The sequence below is a fragment of the Aethalodelphis obliquidens genome, unplaced genomic scaffold (genome assembly GCF_003676395.1).
Source record: "Aethalodelphis obliquidens isolate GAN/ISIS:26980383/991018 unplaced genomic scaffold, ASM367639v1 scaffold47, whole genome shotgun sequence".
Taxonomy (NCBI): Eukaryota; Metazoa; Chordata; class Mammalia; order Artiodactyla; family Delphinidae; genus Aethalodelphis; species Aethalodelphis obliquidens.
In genome coordinates, this window is record NW_020837991.1 from 12,838,229 (window position 1) to 12,856,012 (window position 17,784).

A 17,784-nucleotide genomic window follows, 5' to 3' on the forward strand; every position below is an offset into this window, starting at 1 on the left:
ATATATATATATATATATATATATATATATATATATATATCTCAATACGGTAATCATAAAAAAATCATAAAAGAGCTTTTTTGTTAGCTATTTAAAAATTGAGGCAAAGAGGTTCAAAATTGTGTGTATGTACAAACTTAAGAATAAATTTTATTTACCTAAGCACTGACCTCTGATTCATTAACAAAGTAAGTTAATTTTAGCCACATTGCCCAAATATCTGTAAATAATCATGCAGTCATGTTTATTTATCAGTGAGGCAAACCACAAATTCTCTGAACTGTAGTCAGAATAGATCAAAACATTTTCTACTTCAATGGAAGCTTTGCTATAATCTCCATATGGAAGAGGAACAAAGTAAACACATCTGCTCTATGAAGTTGTTCTTCTGAACATTTCAGAAATAATGAATTAGACTGCATTTCAGACTGGTTTGATTGGGCGACAGAAGGTATTTCTTCCCAAGGCTTGTAAAGAAACTTTTGTTATGTGCATAAATATCTCAATTTCTACATGCCAACATCTTCATCTCCTACCTCTGCTCTGCCAACCCCACACTTTTTAAAAGACATTTCTGTTCTTATTTTGTTGGATAGATAATCTCAGAATTATACATATATATAGATGTATTATACATCTTTCTCTACCTTTCACTATATCTTATAAATAGTCACAATTTGTATGTAATTTTGACTACCTGGGTTTTTATACAGCTTTTTGAATATAAATACTGATATTTAAAAATGCAATAAGATGTCACCACAGTCAATTGTGAGATTTGGAAAGTTTTATTTATTCTTTTGGCGGAAATATTTCCCCAGTATTTATGATAACAAAGTTTATAATTAGCTAGCAAAAGTTAATCAGGTAAAGCAATTTGCTGGTGAAGCTTCCTCTAGTTCACATAAAAACCAAAATATGTTCCCTTAATATCACCTGTCTGATATAATCATTTAATAGTTGAGTACAGAATCACCAAAAATTTTTACTCATATATAAATGCTTTCATTTATTTAAAACATAAATGAGATCACATTATATATTAGTCTATAACTTATTTTTCCAATTTAATAATATACTATGAAAATTAATCTACATTGCTATTGTGGAGATTATGTATAGTCAAATTATTTGTTTCAACTTTGATTAAAATTAAAGTTAAAATCATGACAATTACCTTAATAGTACAGATCTTGGACAAGGGTTGCCTCTTAAGCTACTGACACAGATTTTAAAAATTCAAGGCACTGAGCTGCCCAATGTAAATACATATATGGATAATGGTAAAAATTGGAGAATATGCACAAGACTTGAAGGTTCTAAGAACATAAAAGTAGTCAGGTTGCTTAGGGATCTTTTACCACATTCATATTTATTCTATACTTAGTAAGTATGAAATTGATTCTTGGCTAGTTTGTTTATAACACTCTCATGAAAGATCCCAATTTATCCACAATGTTTTATCTTTATAAATTAACATTTACTTGTGAGACTAGACTGTTTATTTGATTTTGAAGGAAACTTTATTTCTCACGAATATTTTTACTGTCAATTAGATTCAAATTGACTCATTAACCTTGCCATATTTAAATTACTTATTGTGAATTCACTGATTCTTTTTATAATTAGATAAAACTGTATAAAACTGGTTAACACTCATTTGAAATGTAGAGGAAAAATAACCTTTTATCCTTTTTTTAATCAAAAGGTCCATAAAAACATAACACAGATTTTATCTTTGACAACACATAAGAAATCTATTTTATCCTGGTTTTTAAAATCTGCCCTGCATTTCCTTGTGTGGGTATACTACAACTTACTAACCATTCAATTTTTGATGGACATTTAGACTGCTTCAGGTATTTAAAACTTTTATAACACACTGAAAATATTACTTGTACCAAATAGATGATATATATTTGTTGAATGAAAAATCGTCTCTCGATTTTCCTCAGGTCTTGGAAAGTAGGGGTTGGGTACTTTCCATTTATTAAATTCTATATCCCAAGGCCCTCAACTCATAGCACACATGTGTAGCTCACTAAATTTTATTGAGTGTTGAAAATGTTTTGTGTACAGCTTGAATTTATGGCTAAGGGTGGGGATCCTCTTCCTAAAACATCCCTGAGTTGGATATATGGCTGGACTTCACAGATATTAACTGTAAGTGCAGAATACCACACGAAAAAGACTTTCATGAACATGATGGAATGAAACCAAACTACAGAAAGAAGCCAGCACTTACCTGGACGAGGAACATAGCTATGTGGTTATATTCTCCACGGCCCCCTTGCTTAACAGGAACTGTCATAAAGAATTTGCTGCCATCTCTAGAAAACACGGGCTCCTCATTCTAAAATATAGAAGCGCATGCAACAATCTCAAAAGGGCATTTGAAAATTGTACTTCCAACTATTGCTAATACATGCATGGAATAGACCAATAATTGATTTAAGTTTAGTTTGGCAAATTGTCGAATTATTTAAAAAATAAAAGTATAACAGTATGTTTTAAAGTGAACGCGATGATGCATTGGGCATATGTGTGTGTTTGAGTGATGAGATGGATGGGAAAGTTTCTTGCATACTGGATAGAAATGATTTACAATTAGACTAAAGACACTTTTTAAATTGGTTCAGAAAAGAACTTTCATATCTTCACATATGATATGATTGTGTTTAGAAATTTATCTTTCAAAAATAAAGAAAATGTTAACATCTGCACCAGTTTATCAAAATCATTTTTTTAATTTAGAAAATTTTCTAACATATAATATTTAATACATTTTTCTGAAATCTTTTACTCAACAACTCAAGTTATTGAAGATACATTTCTGATGATGTACACATGAATTTACTGTAAATACAAAAATGAAAAGGCTGCAAAATTGGAAGGAATCCATTGAAAATAATTTAATTCAAATTTCCCATCCTCACTGCTCACCCCTTCACAAACACACAAACACAGATGCCCATTTGATGATTTTTTTAATTAAACTCTAGTAGCATGTTAAATCAATACAATTGTTTTTTAAAATTAAATGATGGATGATATACATATAGATTACTTTCTTTTGCTCCAGGGGAAACATTAAGAAAATCGATCTATGTAACAAAACATCGAGTTCTTTCTTTTAGATTAGTGAGAGTGATTATACATATGGTATAGAGAAAGGCTTTGGTATGGTTTCCTCAGTAGGTCTTCAGAATGGCTCACAACTATTTTTAGATGATCTGACCCTCCACTCTTTTCCTGCTCTCCTCTTCCTTCCTTCTCCTGCTTCCTGCATTTTCCTGCTCCAGTGCCTTTACACTTTTTTTTACCCTTTGTCTGGCTCTTTCTCATATCTCTCTCTTTTCCTTCCTCCCTCCTTCCCTCCCTCCCTCCTTCCTTCCTTTCTTTTTCTGTGGAACTTATTTCTTTTCAAAAAAAAATTTTATTGGAGTATAGTTGATTTACAATGTTGTGTTACTTTCTGCTGTACAGCAAACTGAATCAGTTATACATATACATATATCCACTTTTTTAGATTCTTTTCCCATATAAGCCATTACAGAGTATTGAGTGGAGTTCCCTGTGCCATAAACTAGATCCTTATTAGTTATTTATTTATATATAGTAATGTGTATATGTCAATTCTAATCTCCCAATTTATCCCTCTCCCTTTCCCCCCTGGAAACCATAAGTTCGTTTTCTACATCTGTGACTCTATTTCTGTTTTGTAAATAAGTTCATTTGTATACTTTCTTTAGATTCCACGTATAAGCGATATTATGTGATATTTGTCTTTTTCTGACTTCACTCAGTATGACGATCTCTAGGTCCATCCATGTTGCTGCAGAAGGATCTTTCTTGATCTCACCTCTTTCTTATGTCTGTTATCAGTGAGGTGTTTCCTGATTATCCCATATAAAGTGTGATCAGGAAAGCCAGGTCATCCAACTGTATCTGAATCCCTCATCCCACTTTTGCCTACTGTCTACTTTTTTCCGTACCACCTAATACCATACATATTTTATGTATGCATACATTTGTTTGTACATGAATGGATATGTGTATATGTGCATATAGGTAGGTAGGTAGATAGAGAGATAGGAGGTATTCCTCTAGAATGTAAGCTCCATTCTTCAGTGCTTTGTCTCCAGCACCCAGGACAGTGACTGTCACATAAATTGTACTTAATAATCATTTATTGACTGAATATGTAAATTAATAACTATTTTAATAATCTCGAGTCTGATTCTAGCTTTATTAGTAATGACATCCCATGATAGAAACATAAAAATATTATTTTCCTTGTCTACTTCATGGACACTCATGAAAATATAAGATGATATGTGTAATAAATTTAAAACTCTGAGGTAATACAATTCAAGGATGGGAAAATTGCATTACAAGGCATATAATAAATACTGACAAGACACTTGACTGAGTGAATCACATTGTTCAACTATGTTCCATCTCTTGCCCCTGTGGAATATTTCTCTCTTTGCCTTTGCACATGGGGTTTCTTCTGTCTGGCCTAACCTTTCAGTCGTCCTTTTTGCGCTAAGTCTTACTCATTTTTTACTTAAACTCAGAACAGAAACCATTTACAAATTTCCTTAGTTAGAGAGTCTCTTCTAGTTAGGAAACCTCTCCTCAGAGATTCTGAATAGTACTCTGTATTCATCTCTATCATGGCTTTCAGTACACTCTATTATATAGTTGACTTCCTTCACTAGGCAAGTAATAATTAAACTAAGTTTGTAATTTTATCTTTTTTAGCTCTATTGCCTAGGACACAGTAGGTGACCTTCTTATAATTGAACAGATGAATGCATGTGTACAATGGGCAAAAATATTTGTTACATATATCACTTTATCCACCACATTTACTCCAAACTATTGGCTTCTCCCTTATTCAACATTTTCCTCCTGTGCTTTGCTCCAAGAATAAATTAGGTATGGGGATATCTGAGCAATGTGCTTTTTATGTTAGTCCCTGTTCCTCCAATTCGGGTACCTTAGAAATAGTTCATTTTAAAGAGTAGATGGGAATTATAATCTCCAATACATTGCTAGGTTTAAAAACTTTCACCATTGAAATGTAACTAGTTATAAACATACAGCTCTATGCAGAGCCTTTCCTGCAATCAAATAAAGAAGTAGAGCCAGTCTAACTGTCTACATTTATGACCTTAAACAAGGCAGTATTTATGGCACACAGGATAATGAGCTGAGGATAACAAAGTCCACCTCTTGGCCAAATGTTTTTTACACTGGTTATTCCAACTATAAGTCTCTTGAAAGCTAGGGCAAACATGCCCACTTCTCTCTGCTCTTCTCACTATCCAGAAAACAAGCATATGAGTATTACATTAAATTTCTAATTTTCTTGGAAACTTGCTTCATCTCATTATAGATTCTCATCCTTTAAATTTCATTGAATTCTAAGTATTTCCTGAAAATTCCCTTAGAGCTTTTGGAGAAAAAGTTAACCATGACAAACTACTCCCTGCATTTTTTATTGAATAATTGATAACTGGTTTCTTTATTTTAAAAAGTTTCTATTAAGTATTCATAAATTTGGGACTTAAAATGTAGAAAACATAATCCCAAAAGAGCATGCATTGTGTTGTTGTATGTTAGACTATTATGAATGTCACTAGCAATCAAAATGGTAGCAAAATAGGTTTAATAACGCAGGCAGTTTAGAATAAATCCATATCCATTATGTTATTGTTTTCAATGATTTTTATTTTAAGTATCTAATTTAATTTTGTAAGAGTCCATTATTGGCTAAAAAAACAAGATTTTTTTTTCCCCAATTTCATTTTGTACCTTGACTAAGATTAAATAGTTCATATTGTTACCTATGGATAGACGATAGATGGATGACAGATAGATAGATAATATAGATAGATAGATAGATAGACATGCCTATACTTCGAACAAGCAAAGGTTTAGCCTATTCACAATCCTTCTTACTCTTTTTCTTTATTTGTTCAACAAGTATATATGGATCTCTTCTTATAACCAGACTCTATATTAAGCATTTGTATTAGTGGGTAACAAAAAATGAATAACCTTCCTGCTCTTGTGAATGTAGTAAAAAAGTCACAGAACTAACTGTATGAGTGTTTCATAAAGATTACACTTGCCTTTAACTTTTATTGGGGAATGTGATTTGTTTAGTGTGGTTGAGGAGGTGACTTCTTATGCAGGTGATTTAGGCTGAGGTTTGACAAATGAGCAGCCTTCACCTAAGAAAGTAGTTGAGAGAACTCTGTTCAGAAGAAAGAGTTCACATAAAGGTCCTGGGTATATGAGGAGGGCTAATGGAAAAAATGGGAGAAAAGATGGTATGACACAGAGCTGGAAAGGCTTTCAACTTAATCCTTTGCAGACCCTTTAAGGATGTTGGTCTTTATCTGTAGAACAAAGGGGTTTTAGTTGTGAGAGAATATGAGTGTTGTGGGTAGTGACAATCAAATACATATTTTGAAAAGATCACTCAGCCAGTCTGCAGTGTAGAGAACAGATTGTCAGGTTCCTAAGGGGAACTCTCAACGCTAAGGGGTTGAGAGTTCACCAGTTAAGGAGGAAATGCAGTGCCTGTAGTTTAATCCTGTATCGTGTTTGTGAATTGGAGAAAAGTAAATTGACTTGAGATCTTTGAGAGTAAAATCAAAATAACTTGGTGATGAATAATAACATATGCAGATAAGGATAAGACAATGTTTAAAAATCCCCACTAGGTTTATGATTTTGATAGCTGGATGGATAAATACGTCCTTGACTCCTATGATAAGAAGACAGACTGACTGGAAGACAGAGAAGTTTAGTTTGAACCTGTGGAGTGTGCAGTTACTTTCACAGATTCAGGAGAAGATGCCAAGCATGAATTCGGATATTTCAGAACTCAGAAGTGAGTTGCCTGGGGCTATACACTTGGTGGTGGTAATTGAAACCACAGATGTATATGACACCCAGGGAGAGAATATAAAATAAAAGAGCACTGTAAAGAACAAAACAAATCAAAACCAAACAAAATACTTCCCTTTGCAAAAAGTAGTGATGAAATTAGTAGTAAAATGGGTTCAGCTATATTTGAATAATCTATTTGTGCTTCCTTCTGAAATGTCCAGTATGAAAGCATGTTGTGGAGATGTTTGTTTATTCTTCTGTGATCATCTGGATTCCAGCTTCATTTATATCACAAGCTAGCATTATGAGCTAGGATATATCTAAGGAAAGAAATGTTCACCTGAATAATCTCCACATAACCAAGTTAATTTTCTGGGTGATTTGAGCAATGCTGATGGTTTGTAGTTTTAATGGGTCACATCTTTTTCTCCTTCTTCTACACAAACATTTACTTATATGAATGGTCCTGAAAATGGATCCTGGTAGTTATTCTACAATTTATATCCTATAAAATACAGAAGTCATCTTTCTACAAATGATGTCATAGAGCCCAAGTTATAAATATTTTAATGAAAAAGACTCATTTATTCAAACATAACAGAGCCTTAAATTCATACTACTGAAATAACTTTTGAGAAAAAGTTATACATAACGAATGAGTGAACAGGATGGGCGTGATGGACAAAATGTGACATAAAGAGACCACCTATACCATACCTGTTTAGATAGCCATGTATCTGATGTCATCTCATATTTCTGAAACAAAACAATTAACTCCATGAAGCATCTAAAGACCAAAGTGAGCACGCATCAATTTGACCTTTTTTACACTGTTATCCTATAGGCACATTTTTCCTTCCTGCAGCTGGTGAAATACCACGGGAGATCACATTGTCATTATTGACTTAAACTGAATGAATAAGTAGAGAATTGGGATGAAATGATATTCTAATTATAGTCTTTTCTTTGGTGAACTCCTTCAGAATTCTCAGTTGTACTTAACCAGAGACAGAAGATCGTTTTCCAGCTCCGTTTGATTACTTCATTCAAACTGTTTTGAACCACTAGACACTGTCTCTTTTCACCTCTAGGCATCATCAGGAAACAAATATTAAGTCCTTCCAAAAAACTGGGCAAACAGCCAGGAATAAAATTTAAAAGTGGACATTTTGTCAACATTCGATCCACTCTTACCATAGTCATTTTTCCCCCTTAGGGAAAACAACTAAACATTTGAAATGGCAAAATTTTATGTGTGTTTAAAATAATCTTGCATAGGATCAGAACCAAAATTATATTTCAAAAAGCAAAATTAGACAAATTTCATCTCAAGTTGAATATGTGTAGATAAAATAAATTTTAGTAATGCTGTTTACATGTAGTAACTTATGAAATATCTTGTGGTTCTCTGGAAAAAATGACTCTATAATAAAAGTATTAAAATGAAGACAACTAAATCGTAATATGTTAGAGATTTTACCTCTATGCAAAAGTACTCATTTCAAATTGTAAATAATGATTATTATTTATTTATAGGTTTTGTTTTTTTTTACCAATTTCCTCTTTTAAAGCCATATTATTATTACATTATAATTAACCATTGTCCATTTTCAGGGCTTTTTTCTTCCAATAGATTTTCTCTATATACAGACATCAGAAAAACATCTAACTAAATCATTCCTTCATTTTCTAGTCACACTTCAGCAATAATCATCCTTGATATCTGTAAAACACAGACACACAAGAAAATATATCAGTACCACTGCTCATTAGTGTCACTAAGTTTTGTTAGACTCCACGAGGGTCCAAAACTTCACATGCAATTATCTGTCTTATTATTTCTATTATTGTAGAAAGTAAAAATTTTAAACTCCATAAATGGAATAGAAATAGAATATCAATAAGGTATCAATTCAAGAATACGATAGGGTTCCTGTATCTTTTCTATTGAAGCACTTTACCTATATAGATTTTCCCTATATAGAGATGGCAGGCTTTCTCTAACTAGAATACGTATACGCATGAACAATTTTTAAATGACTTTGTGATCGTCTCAGTAAGAAACCATCCAGAACAGTTTAACAAATAAATGATGAAATCCTGGTCAATCTATAAGCCAGCCAGATGAAAAAGGATAATTGAAATAAAATTTCTAATATATGCAAACTAAATGTAAAGAGTGTCAGCGAAACCCAATAAGTAAATGGCTGATGCATCAACTTTGTTTTCATATCTATGCTCATCATTCCAATCACAGATAAATTTTTTCCTCTTTATTGCTATCTTTTACAGACCATTTAAAAATTATGTTTAAAAATACTGAAGTGTAATTTGCATATAGTGAAATGTACAGATCGTAAGTTTATGTGATGAGTTTTGATAAATGTATTTACATCCCATCAAGATATATGACCTTTACACTTCCAAACACATTTCCTCATGCCCCTTCACAGTTTCCAATAAGGCAACTACTCTTCCAAATCTTTTTCCATAGATTAGTTTTGCCTGTTTTAGAAATTCAGATAATGGGAATCATGTATTATGTACTCTTTCGTGTAGGGCTTCTTTCACACCACGTTTTTGAGATTCATTCATATTGTTCAGTGTATCAGTCTTCTGTTTCTTTTTAAATTGCAGAGTGGAATGTCATTGTATTGATATGCCTCATTTTGTTTATTCATTTCTTGTTAATGGACAGTTGGACAGTTTCCAGTTTTTAGCTATTGTGAATAAAGCTTCTCTAAAAAAGACGTGTTTTAAACAAATCCTTTGGTGGAAACAGGTTTTTATTTCTCATGCAAACATCTAGGAATGGAGCTCCTGAGATATATATGCACACACATATATATTTATATATGTGTGTTTAACTTTCTTTGAGACTACAAAATCATTCTTTTAAAGTAAAGTCACACTTCTACCCACAAAGAATGAGATTTGCAATTCTCCACATCCTCATCAGCAGTTAAAACTGTCACCTTTTTTGTTGTTGTTTTAAGTTTATTCATTTTAATGGTATGTAGTGTTACCTCATTATGATTTAATCTATATTTTCCTAATGTGTAACAATTTTGAGTACTTTTTCATGAGTTTGTTACTTCTTTACAAGTTTCTGTTCACACATTTTGACTTTTTCATTGGGTTGTCTTTTATTATTGAAACGTATATATTTCTTCGTCACATGCACATTTTGAAAAATATTTTCTCCCAGTCTGTGGTTAGCTGTTTGATTTCCTAATAGGGTCTTTGATGAGAAGTTTCTAATTTTGATGATGTCTGATTTATTTTTTTCTTTTATGATAAATGACTACTTTGTCTATTCAATATAGTGAAGTTATATTCCATCTTTTCATCTAGAAGATTGACAGTACTAGCTTTTAGATTTAAGGCTGTAGTATGTCTCAGACAAATTTTAGAATATAGTATAAGAAATGTCAACCATCATTGTATTTTCCATCCGGTTATTAATTGTTCCAGTGCCATTTCCCCCCATTGAACTGCTTTGGCACCTGTGCTGAAAGTCAATTGATCATATAAATATAGATCTATTTCTGGAAACACTATTCAGTTCAACTGATCGATTTGTGTGTTCTTTTGTCTCCATTACAATCTCTAAGTTTCTGTGGCTTTCTGGTTATTCCTGAAATCATGTAGTGCAACTCTTCCAATTATTATCTTTTTTTTTTTAGGGTATCGATTTACCTGGTCAGGCCTTTTGTAGTTCCATATGCATTTAAAAACTATCTTGTCTGTTTCTACCAAAAAAAAAAAAAAGTCTGCTGAGAGTTTAATTCATATTGTATTGAAACTATAGTACAATTTGAGTAGAATTGACATCTACAACATGAAGCCTTTCAATTCAGGAATGTGGCTTAACTTCTTCTTTAGGTCTTCTTTAATGCCTTTCAGCAATGTTTTAGTTTTCAGTATTAAGATTTTGCCACTCTTTGTTAAATTTATTCCTATGTACCTAATATTTTAAAGATTTTAATAGTATTTTTATTTTCCATCATAATATTACCAATCTTGGAAATATATTTTGCTACTTCTTAAATCTTTATTTTGAAACAAGTGCAAACTTACAGAGAAGGTAAAAGACCAGTTCAAGAAACATCTGCATATCCTTTAGACATATTCCTCATGTATTTATATTGTGCTCCATTTGCTTTATTATTATATATCCAGTATCTATATCCTTTGTAAGTCTGCTTCTTATTTTGGGGGAGGTGGGTGAGTTATATTTTCTATGTCTATATATAGTATGTTTTAATTGTGTGACTGATATTGTGAATGCTACATTTTTGAGAATGAATTTTTAATTATTTTAAAGAGTAAACTTTGTTCTGGCAGGCAGCTAGTTTACAGGCAGATGAACTGAATTCTTTCAAGGTTTGATTTAAAGATTTATTAGAAGGAGTATAGAATAGTTCTATTCCTAATACATTTTCTTTCTGGGCTCTGAGTTGAATGCTTAGGGTTTTCAGTGAGAGATCTCTATTTTTGCTGTTCATTACTCCAAAGTCTCCAAGTATTGTGCAACTTGCAGATTCTCTATTTGCTTCCCTCTCTGAGGCAGGCCCTTTACTTGCACAGCGAAGCACTGAGATAAAGACTTAAGAGACCTTTACATATATTGCTGAAGTTCTTTTATATATAGCTCCTATCCTGTGGTACTTGTCCTGAAAAATTCAGCCACCACAATAGCCTCAAACTCTGATTCTCCCTGCCTTTTTGGATCAGGGATACACTTGTGCTTTTCTTGGATGTTATCTCCTTGCACTGTGGCCTCAAATGTGTCACCAGTAGGAAGCCATAGCTTCATTTGACCATTTATATTTTAACTGCCTTATTGTCCAATGTCTGAATATAGTTAATATATTTTGTAAAGTGTTACAGTTGATTACTATGGAGATGCAAGGCTGATAACATTTACTCCATCTTGTCCAGAAGCTTAAGTTTGAAAATTCTGTTGTTAACTAATTGAGAACCCTTTACCAAGTACCAAATATGTAATATAACAATTTAAACTTATTAAAGTATTCCCTTTACTAATAACCTTAAAATTACACATATAGATTCTACTGCAGAGTTTATAAAACATGATTATAGAAATTGAAATACAACCTACTTTCAAAACATAGTTGCTGAAGAATCATTTTTTTTTTTTTTACTATTTTTAGATAATTTAAAGACAGAGACACTTATTTTAGAAGACTAATCTGAACTACAGAAAAAACGATGAATTTTTGGAATTGTTTAAAGATGACAGGAAAGAAATATCACATATTCTCAAGTTAATCACTGTCAAAAAGTAGAGAGAAAGCCTACATTTGAGAATGAAACTAACATGGCTTGGACTACCCTTTATACTATATAAGAATTCATTGTTTTAAAGCTTAATTTGTTCTCTTCTCTTTATCATCTATATTTCTTACTTCAATGTATGGAAGATTTATGAATTAAAGTATACACTCCTAATAGCTTTGGAAGTTAAATATTGAAGTCTTTGCACAAAGAATTGTTTAATTTTCCTTTGAAAGGTAGCATAAACTATTATATTTTAAGCATAAAGGAAAGTAAATTATACTCACTCTACTACAAGCACCAGTAGTGGTCTCACAGACTGTGAGGATGGAGATGTTCTGAGGTCGATTTAACCATCTGACCACCGTCTTGGTATTGCTTACCCATTTAACCATAGTGATATAGTATTCTCTAGTTCGGAAATAAAATTAAAATTTACATTTAGAGCCAGAGAACGTGTACAGCACCAATAATATACACTTGTTATTTTACATGCAGAATACATGAAACACTATAAGGATGTCACATCATGTTATTCTCCACTTATATATATACAAATCTGCTTCTTCAAATATTGACATATATAAATACAAATATATGTGTGTGCATATGTATGTAAACACATGCACATATACATATATACATAAATATACAGAAGATTTGAGAATAAATTTGAAAGTGAATGATTTCACAGAAGGAAAATTTTTGGAAAAAATAAAAATAATCAAGATACTAGACATTCATAAATAATTTTCTATCGATCAGTACAGTGCTAACGTGCAAAATAAGAAAAAATTTTCTAAGTTATATTCTATTTTACTTTTTCAAAAATTCATTCAATAATCAATTAAAAGGCAAATATTATTATTGATTTAATAGTTATTTCTTATGTATGACTTCCATGTTATCTCACTTTATCCACAGGACTTGAGCCACAGAGCCATGAATGGTTTGCTTTGGTCTTTTTCCATTGAGGGACAATGGAAATATAATCTTATTCCTAATATTTTTTACAATATTATTTTTTAATCTTATTTATTTGAAAAAGTTTAAAACAAAGAAGGAATCAAACTGAAGAATATGAAGGGTTATTGAATTTTTGGTAAAGTAAGGATGCTAATCAGTGGAGCCTATAATGTCCGCACGATGGTTGTAGATTGGGAAAGCTTACATTTTTCCTTTATAGATTCTATGTCTGGAAATTTACATAATATATCACAAACCCCCCCAACCCACACATAACAAAATGCAATCATTAATACTGATTCAATTTATGATAAAAAGAAAAAAAATTTCCAACAAAATTGCCCAGTTTCAAAATAGATTAGATGATTTAGAAATGGTTTGAAAAATGCCATCCATGAATATTGTCTTAAAATGAATGCATCAGGTTTTTAAGTGACTTTGAAAAAAATCACCTATGAAAGTAAAACCTTGTAATACAAATCACCTCTCCTTAGACACATTGAGTTAGACATTCAGCTACCTGAATCTCACATTTCTAACATTATTGAGTAGTTAGTGCTTCCTCTCGAAAACCAGTTAGCCCATCAAAGTAAAGATGTCAGAAGGACAAGCATAACTTGTCATACAGTGAATCCTGCCATATCTTCTTCAATAATCTCTTCAAGCTATCCAGCACCTTTCACAACTAGCTGAGTCTCACTTGAAAATTGCCTCGAAACTCAGTGAAATCATAAAATAAAGTTACCTAAATAAAGTTAACAAGGCAACTTTGAATCAAATATGCTACTGGTTTAGGATTAATCTTTGGCCAAATCAATGGGCCTTGTGATTCTTTAAAGATCTGTGTCTTGTTCACTTTCACTACGCTTTGTTTAAACTGATTTATTTTGCATGCATTACCATTTTGGGCAGTGTGAATATTAAAAAAGGAAAAATATAGGCATTAACTTTTAAGAAATTTACCTAGAAGGCTTAGCATGGAGAAAAATGACAGTGGATACTATAATTAATCAGGAAAAAAGTGCTGAAATGTGATAATATATATTTCTGAGTAACTGGCATAAATGTTGTGCAAAACTGAAGTAAAATATAATTTGATTGTTGTAAACAACTGACCAAAGACTGCAAAATCAAGGTGGTAATAGTTATTGAAAAATCTGGAGAGAACTGACATATAGAAGAATTTCAAACCTGATCAGAAATTTGTCTCACTTAGCTAAAGTGACTAATATTATATTTTGTGCCAAATGAGATGAATTAATATGAATGGTTTTTAAAATAAATAACAACAGGAACAACAAAAAAAATTTTAAATATTCATTTTGAGTGTTTTCCTTTCAAAGTAGCCCTCAGGTGAAATGTTTTAAGAATATCTTTGTAATGTCTTCCCAGACACTGACACATTATATTAACTATATAAGATGTGAAATCTTGATTTAAAAGAAAAATCATACTTAAAAAACATTAAAATTCAACTGGTGCAAATCTAGTGAATAAATGGTTTTTAAAGAGAACACTAAGTTAGGTATAAAATTAAGTTAAAAATTATTTATAGTCAAGACACATAATAATCAAATTACCAAAATTTAAATACAAAGACAAAATATTAAAAGAAGCAAGGGAAAAGCAACAAAAAATATACAAGGGAATCTCCAAAAGGTTAACAGCTGATCTTTCAGCAGAAACTCTGCAAGCCAGAAGGGAGTGGAAGGAAATATTTAAAGTGATGAAAGGGAAAGACCTACAACCAAGATTACTCTACTCAGAAAAGATCTCATTCATATTCGACAGAGAAATTAAAACCTTTAGAGATAAGCAAAAGCTAAGAGAATTCAGCTCCACCAAACCAGCTATACAACAAATGCTAAAGGAACTCCTCTACATGGGAAACACAAGAGAAGAAAAGGACCTACAAAAACAAACCCAAAACAATTAAGAAAATGGTAATAGGAATATACATATTCATAATTACCTTAAACATGAATGGATTAAATGCTCCACCCAAAAGACACAGGCTTGCTGAATGGATACAAAAACAAGACCCATATATATTCTGTCTACAAGAGATCCACTTCAGACCTAGGGACACCTACAGACTGAAAGTGAAAAGATGGAAAAAGATATTCCATGCAAATGGAAATCAAAAGAAAGCTGGAGTAGCAATACTCATATCAGATAAGATAGACTTTAAAATAAAGAATGTTACAAGAGACAAGGAAGGACACTACATAACGATCAAGGGGTCAATCCAAGAAGAAGATATAACAATTATAAATACATATGCACCCAACGTAGGAGCACCTCAATACATAAGGCAACTGCTAACAGCTCTAAAAGATGAAATCGACAGTAACACAATAATAGTGGGGGATTTTAACACCTCACTTACACCAATGGACAGATCATCCAAACAGAAAATTAATAAGGAAACACAAGTTTTAAATGGCACAATAGACCACATAGATTTAATTGATATTTATAGGACATTCCATCCAAAAACAGCAGATTACACTTTCTTCTCAAGTGTGCATGGAACATTCTCCAGGATGGATCATATCTTGGGCCACAAATCAAGCCTCAGTAAACTTAAGAAAATTGAAATCATATCAAGCATCTTTTCTAACCACAACGCTATGAGATTAGAAATCAATTACAGGGAAAAAAATGTAAAAAACACAAACATATGGAGGCTAAACAATGTGTTACTAAATAACCAAGAGATCACTGAAGAAATCAAAGAGGAAATCAAAAAATACCTAGAGACAAATGACAATGAAAACATGACGATCCAAAACCTATGGGATGCAGCAAAAGCAGTTCTAAGAGGGAAGTGTATAGCAATACAATCCTATCTCAAGAAACAAGAAAAATCTCAAATAAACAATCTAACCTTACACCTAAAGAAACTAGAGAAAGAAGAACAAATTAAACCCAATGTTAGCAGAACGAAAGAAATCATAGCGATTAGAGCAGAAATAAATGAAATAGAAACAAAGACAACAATAGCAAAGATCAATAAAACTAAAAGCTGGTTCTTTGAGAAGATAAACAAAATTGATAAACCATTAGCCAGACTCATGAAGAAAAAGAGTGAGAGGACTCAAATCAGTAAAATTAGAAACGAAAAAGGAGAAGTTACAACACACACCACAGAAATATAAATCATCCTAAGAGACTACTACAAGCAACTCTATGCCAATAAAATTGACAACCTGGAAGAAATGGACAAATTTTTAGAAAAGTATAACCTTCCAAGACTGAATCAGGAAGAAATAGAAAATATGAACAGACCAAACACAAGTAATGAAATTGAAACTATGATTAAAAATCTTCCAACAAACAAAAGCCCAGGACCAGATGGCTTCACGGGTGAATTCTATCAATCATTTAGAGAAGAGCTAACACCAATCCTTCTCAAACTCTTCCAAAAAATTGCAAAGGAAGGAACACTCCCAAACTCATTCAATGAGGCCACCATCATCCCGATACCAAAACCAGACAAAATACTACAAAAAGAGAAAATTACAGACCAATATCACTGATGAATATAGATGCAAAAATCCTCAAGAAAATACTAGCAAACAGAATCCAACAAAACATTAAAGGATCATACACCATGATCAAGTGGGATTTACCCCAGGGATGCAAGGATTCTCCAATATATGCAAATCAATCAACATGATACACCATATTAAGCAATTGAAAAATAAAAACCATATGATCATCTCAATAGTTGCAGAAAAAGCTTTTGACAAAATTCAACACCCATTTATGATAACAACTCTCCAGAAAGTGGTCATAGAGGGAACCTACCTCAACTTAATAAAGGCCATATAGGACAAATGCACAGCAAACCATTCTCAATGGTGAAAAACTGAAAGCATTTCCTCTATGATCAGGAACAAGACAAGGATTTCCACTCTCACCACTATTATCCAACATAGTTTTCGAAGTCCTAGCCACGCCAATCAGAGAAGAAAAAGAAATAAAAGGAATACAAATTGGAAAAGAAGAAGTAAAACTGTCACTTTTTGCATATGACATGATACTATAATGGAGAATCCTAAAGATGTCACCAGACAACTACTAGAGTTAGTCAATGAATTTGTTAAAGCTGCTGGATACAAAATTAATGCATAGAGATCTCGTGCATTCCTATACACTATTGATGAAAAATCCGAAAGAGAAATTAAGGAAACACTCCCATTTACCACTGCAACAAAAAGTAAAATACCTAGGAATAAACCTACCTAGGGAGACATAAGACTTGTAGGCAGAAAACTGTAAGACACTGATGAAAGAAATTAAAGATGATACCAACAGATGGAGAGATATACCATGTTCTTGGATTGGAAGAATCAATATTGTGAAAATGACTATACTACCCAAAGAAATCTACAGATTCAATGCAATCCCTATCAAATTACCAATGGATTTTTTACAGAATGAATGAATGAAAAATCTTAAAATTTGTATGGAGACACTAGAATGAATGAAAAATTGAATGAAAAATCTAGAATGAAAAATCTTAAAATTTGTATGGAGACACAAAAAACCCCGAATAGCCAAAGCAGTCTTGAGGGAAAAAAACGGAGGTGGAGGAATCAG

General features: G+C 32.1%; 1 protein-coding gene across 12 annotated transcripts in view; it reads right to left on the bottom strand.

Moving 5' to 3' along the window:
- Positions 1-17,784, bottom strand: part of DPP10 (dipeptidyl peptidase like 10) — a 1,275,593-nt gene that overhangs the window by 78,786 nt on the left and 1,179,023 nt on the right. For 11 of the 12 annotated variants that reach the window (XM_027082608.1, XM_027082602.1, XM_027082610.1 and 8 more), the window contains 3 exons: positions 12,498-12,621; positions 7,627-7,665; positions 2,246-2,353 (listed from right to left, as the gene is read on the bottom strand). In XM_027082608.1, coding sequence (XP_026938409.1) covers positions 2,246-2,353; positions 7,627-7,665; positions 12,498-12,621 — 271 coding nt within the window. The remainder of the gene's footprint in view (positions 1-2,245; positions 2,354-7,626; positions 7,666-12,497; positions 12,622-17,784) is intronic. The other variant, XM_027082603.1, reaches the window with a different exon arrangement.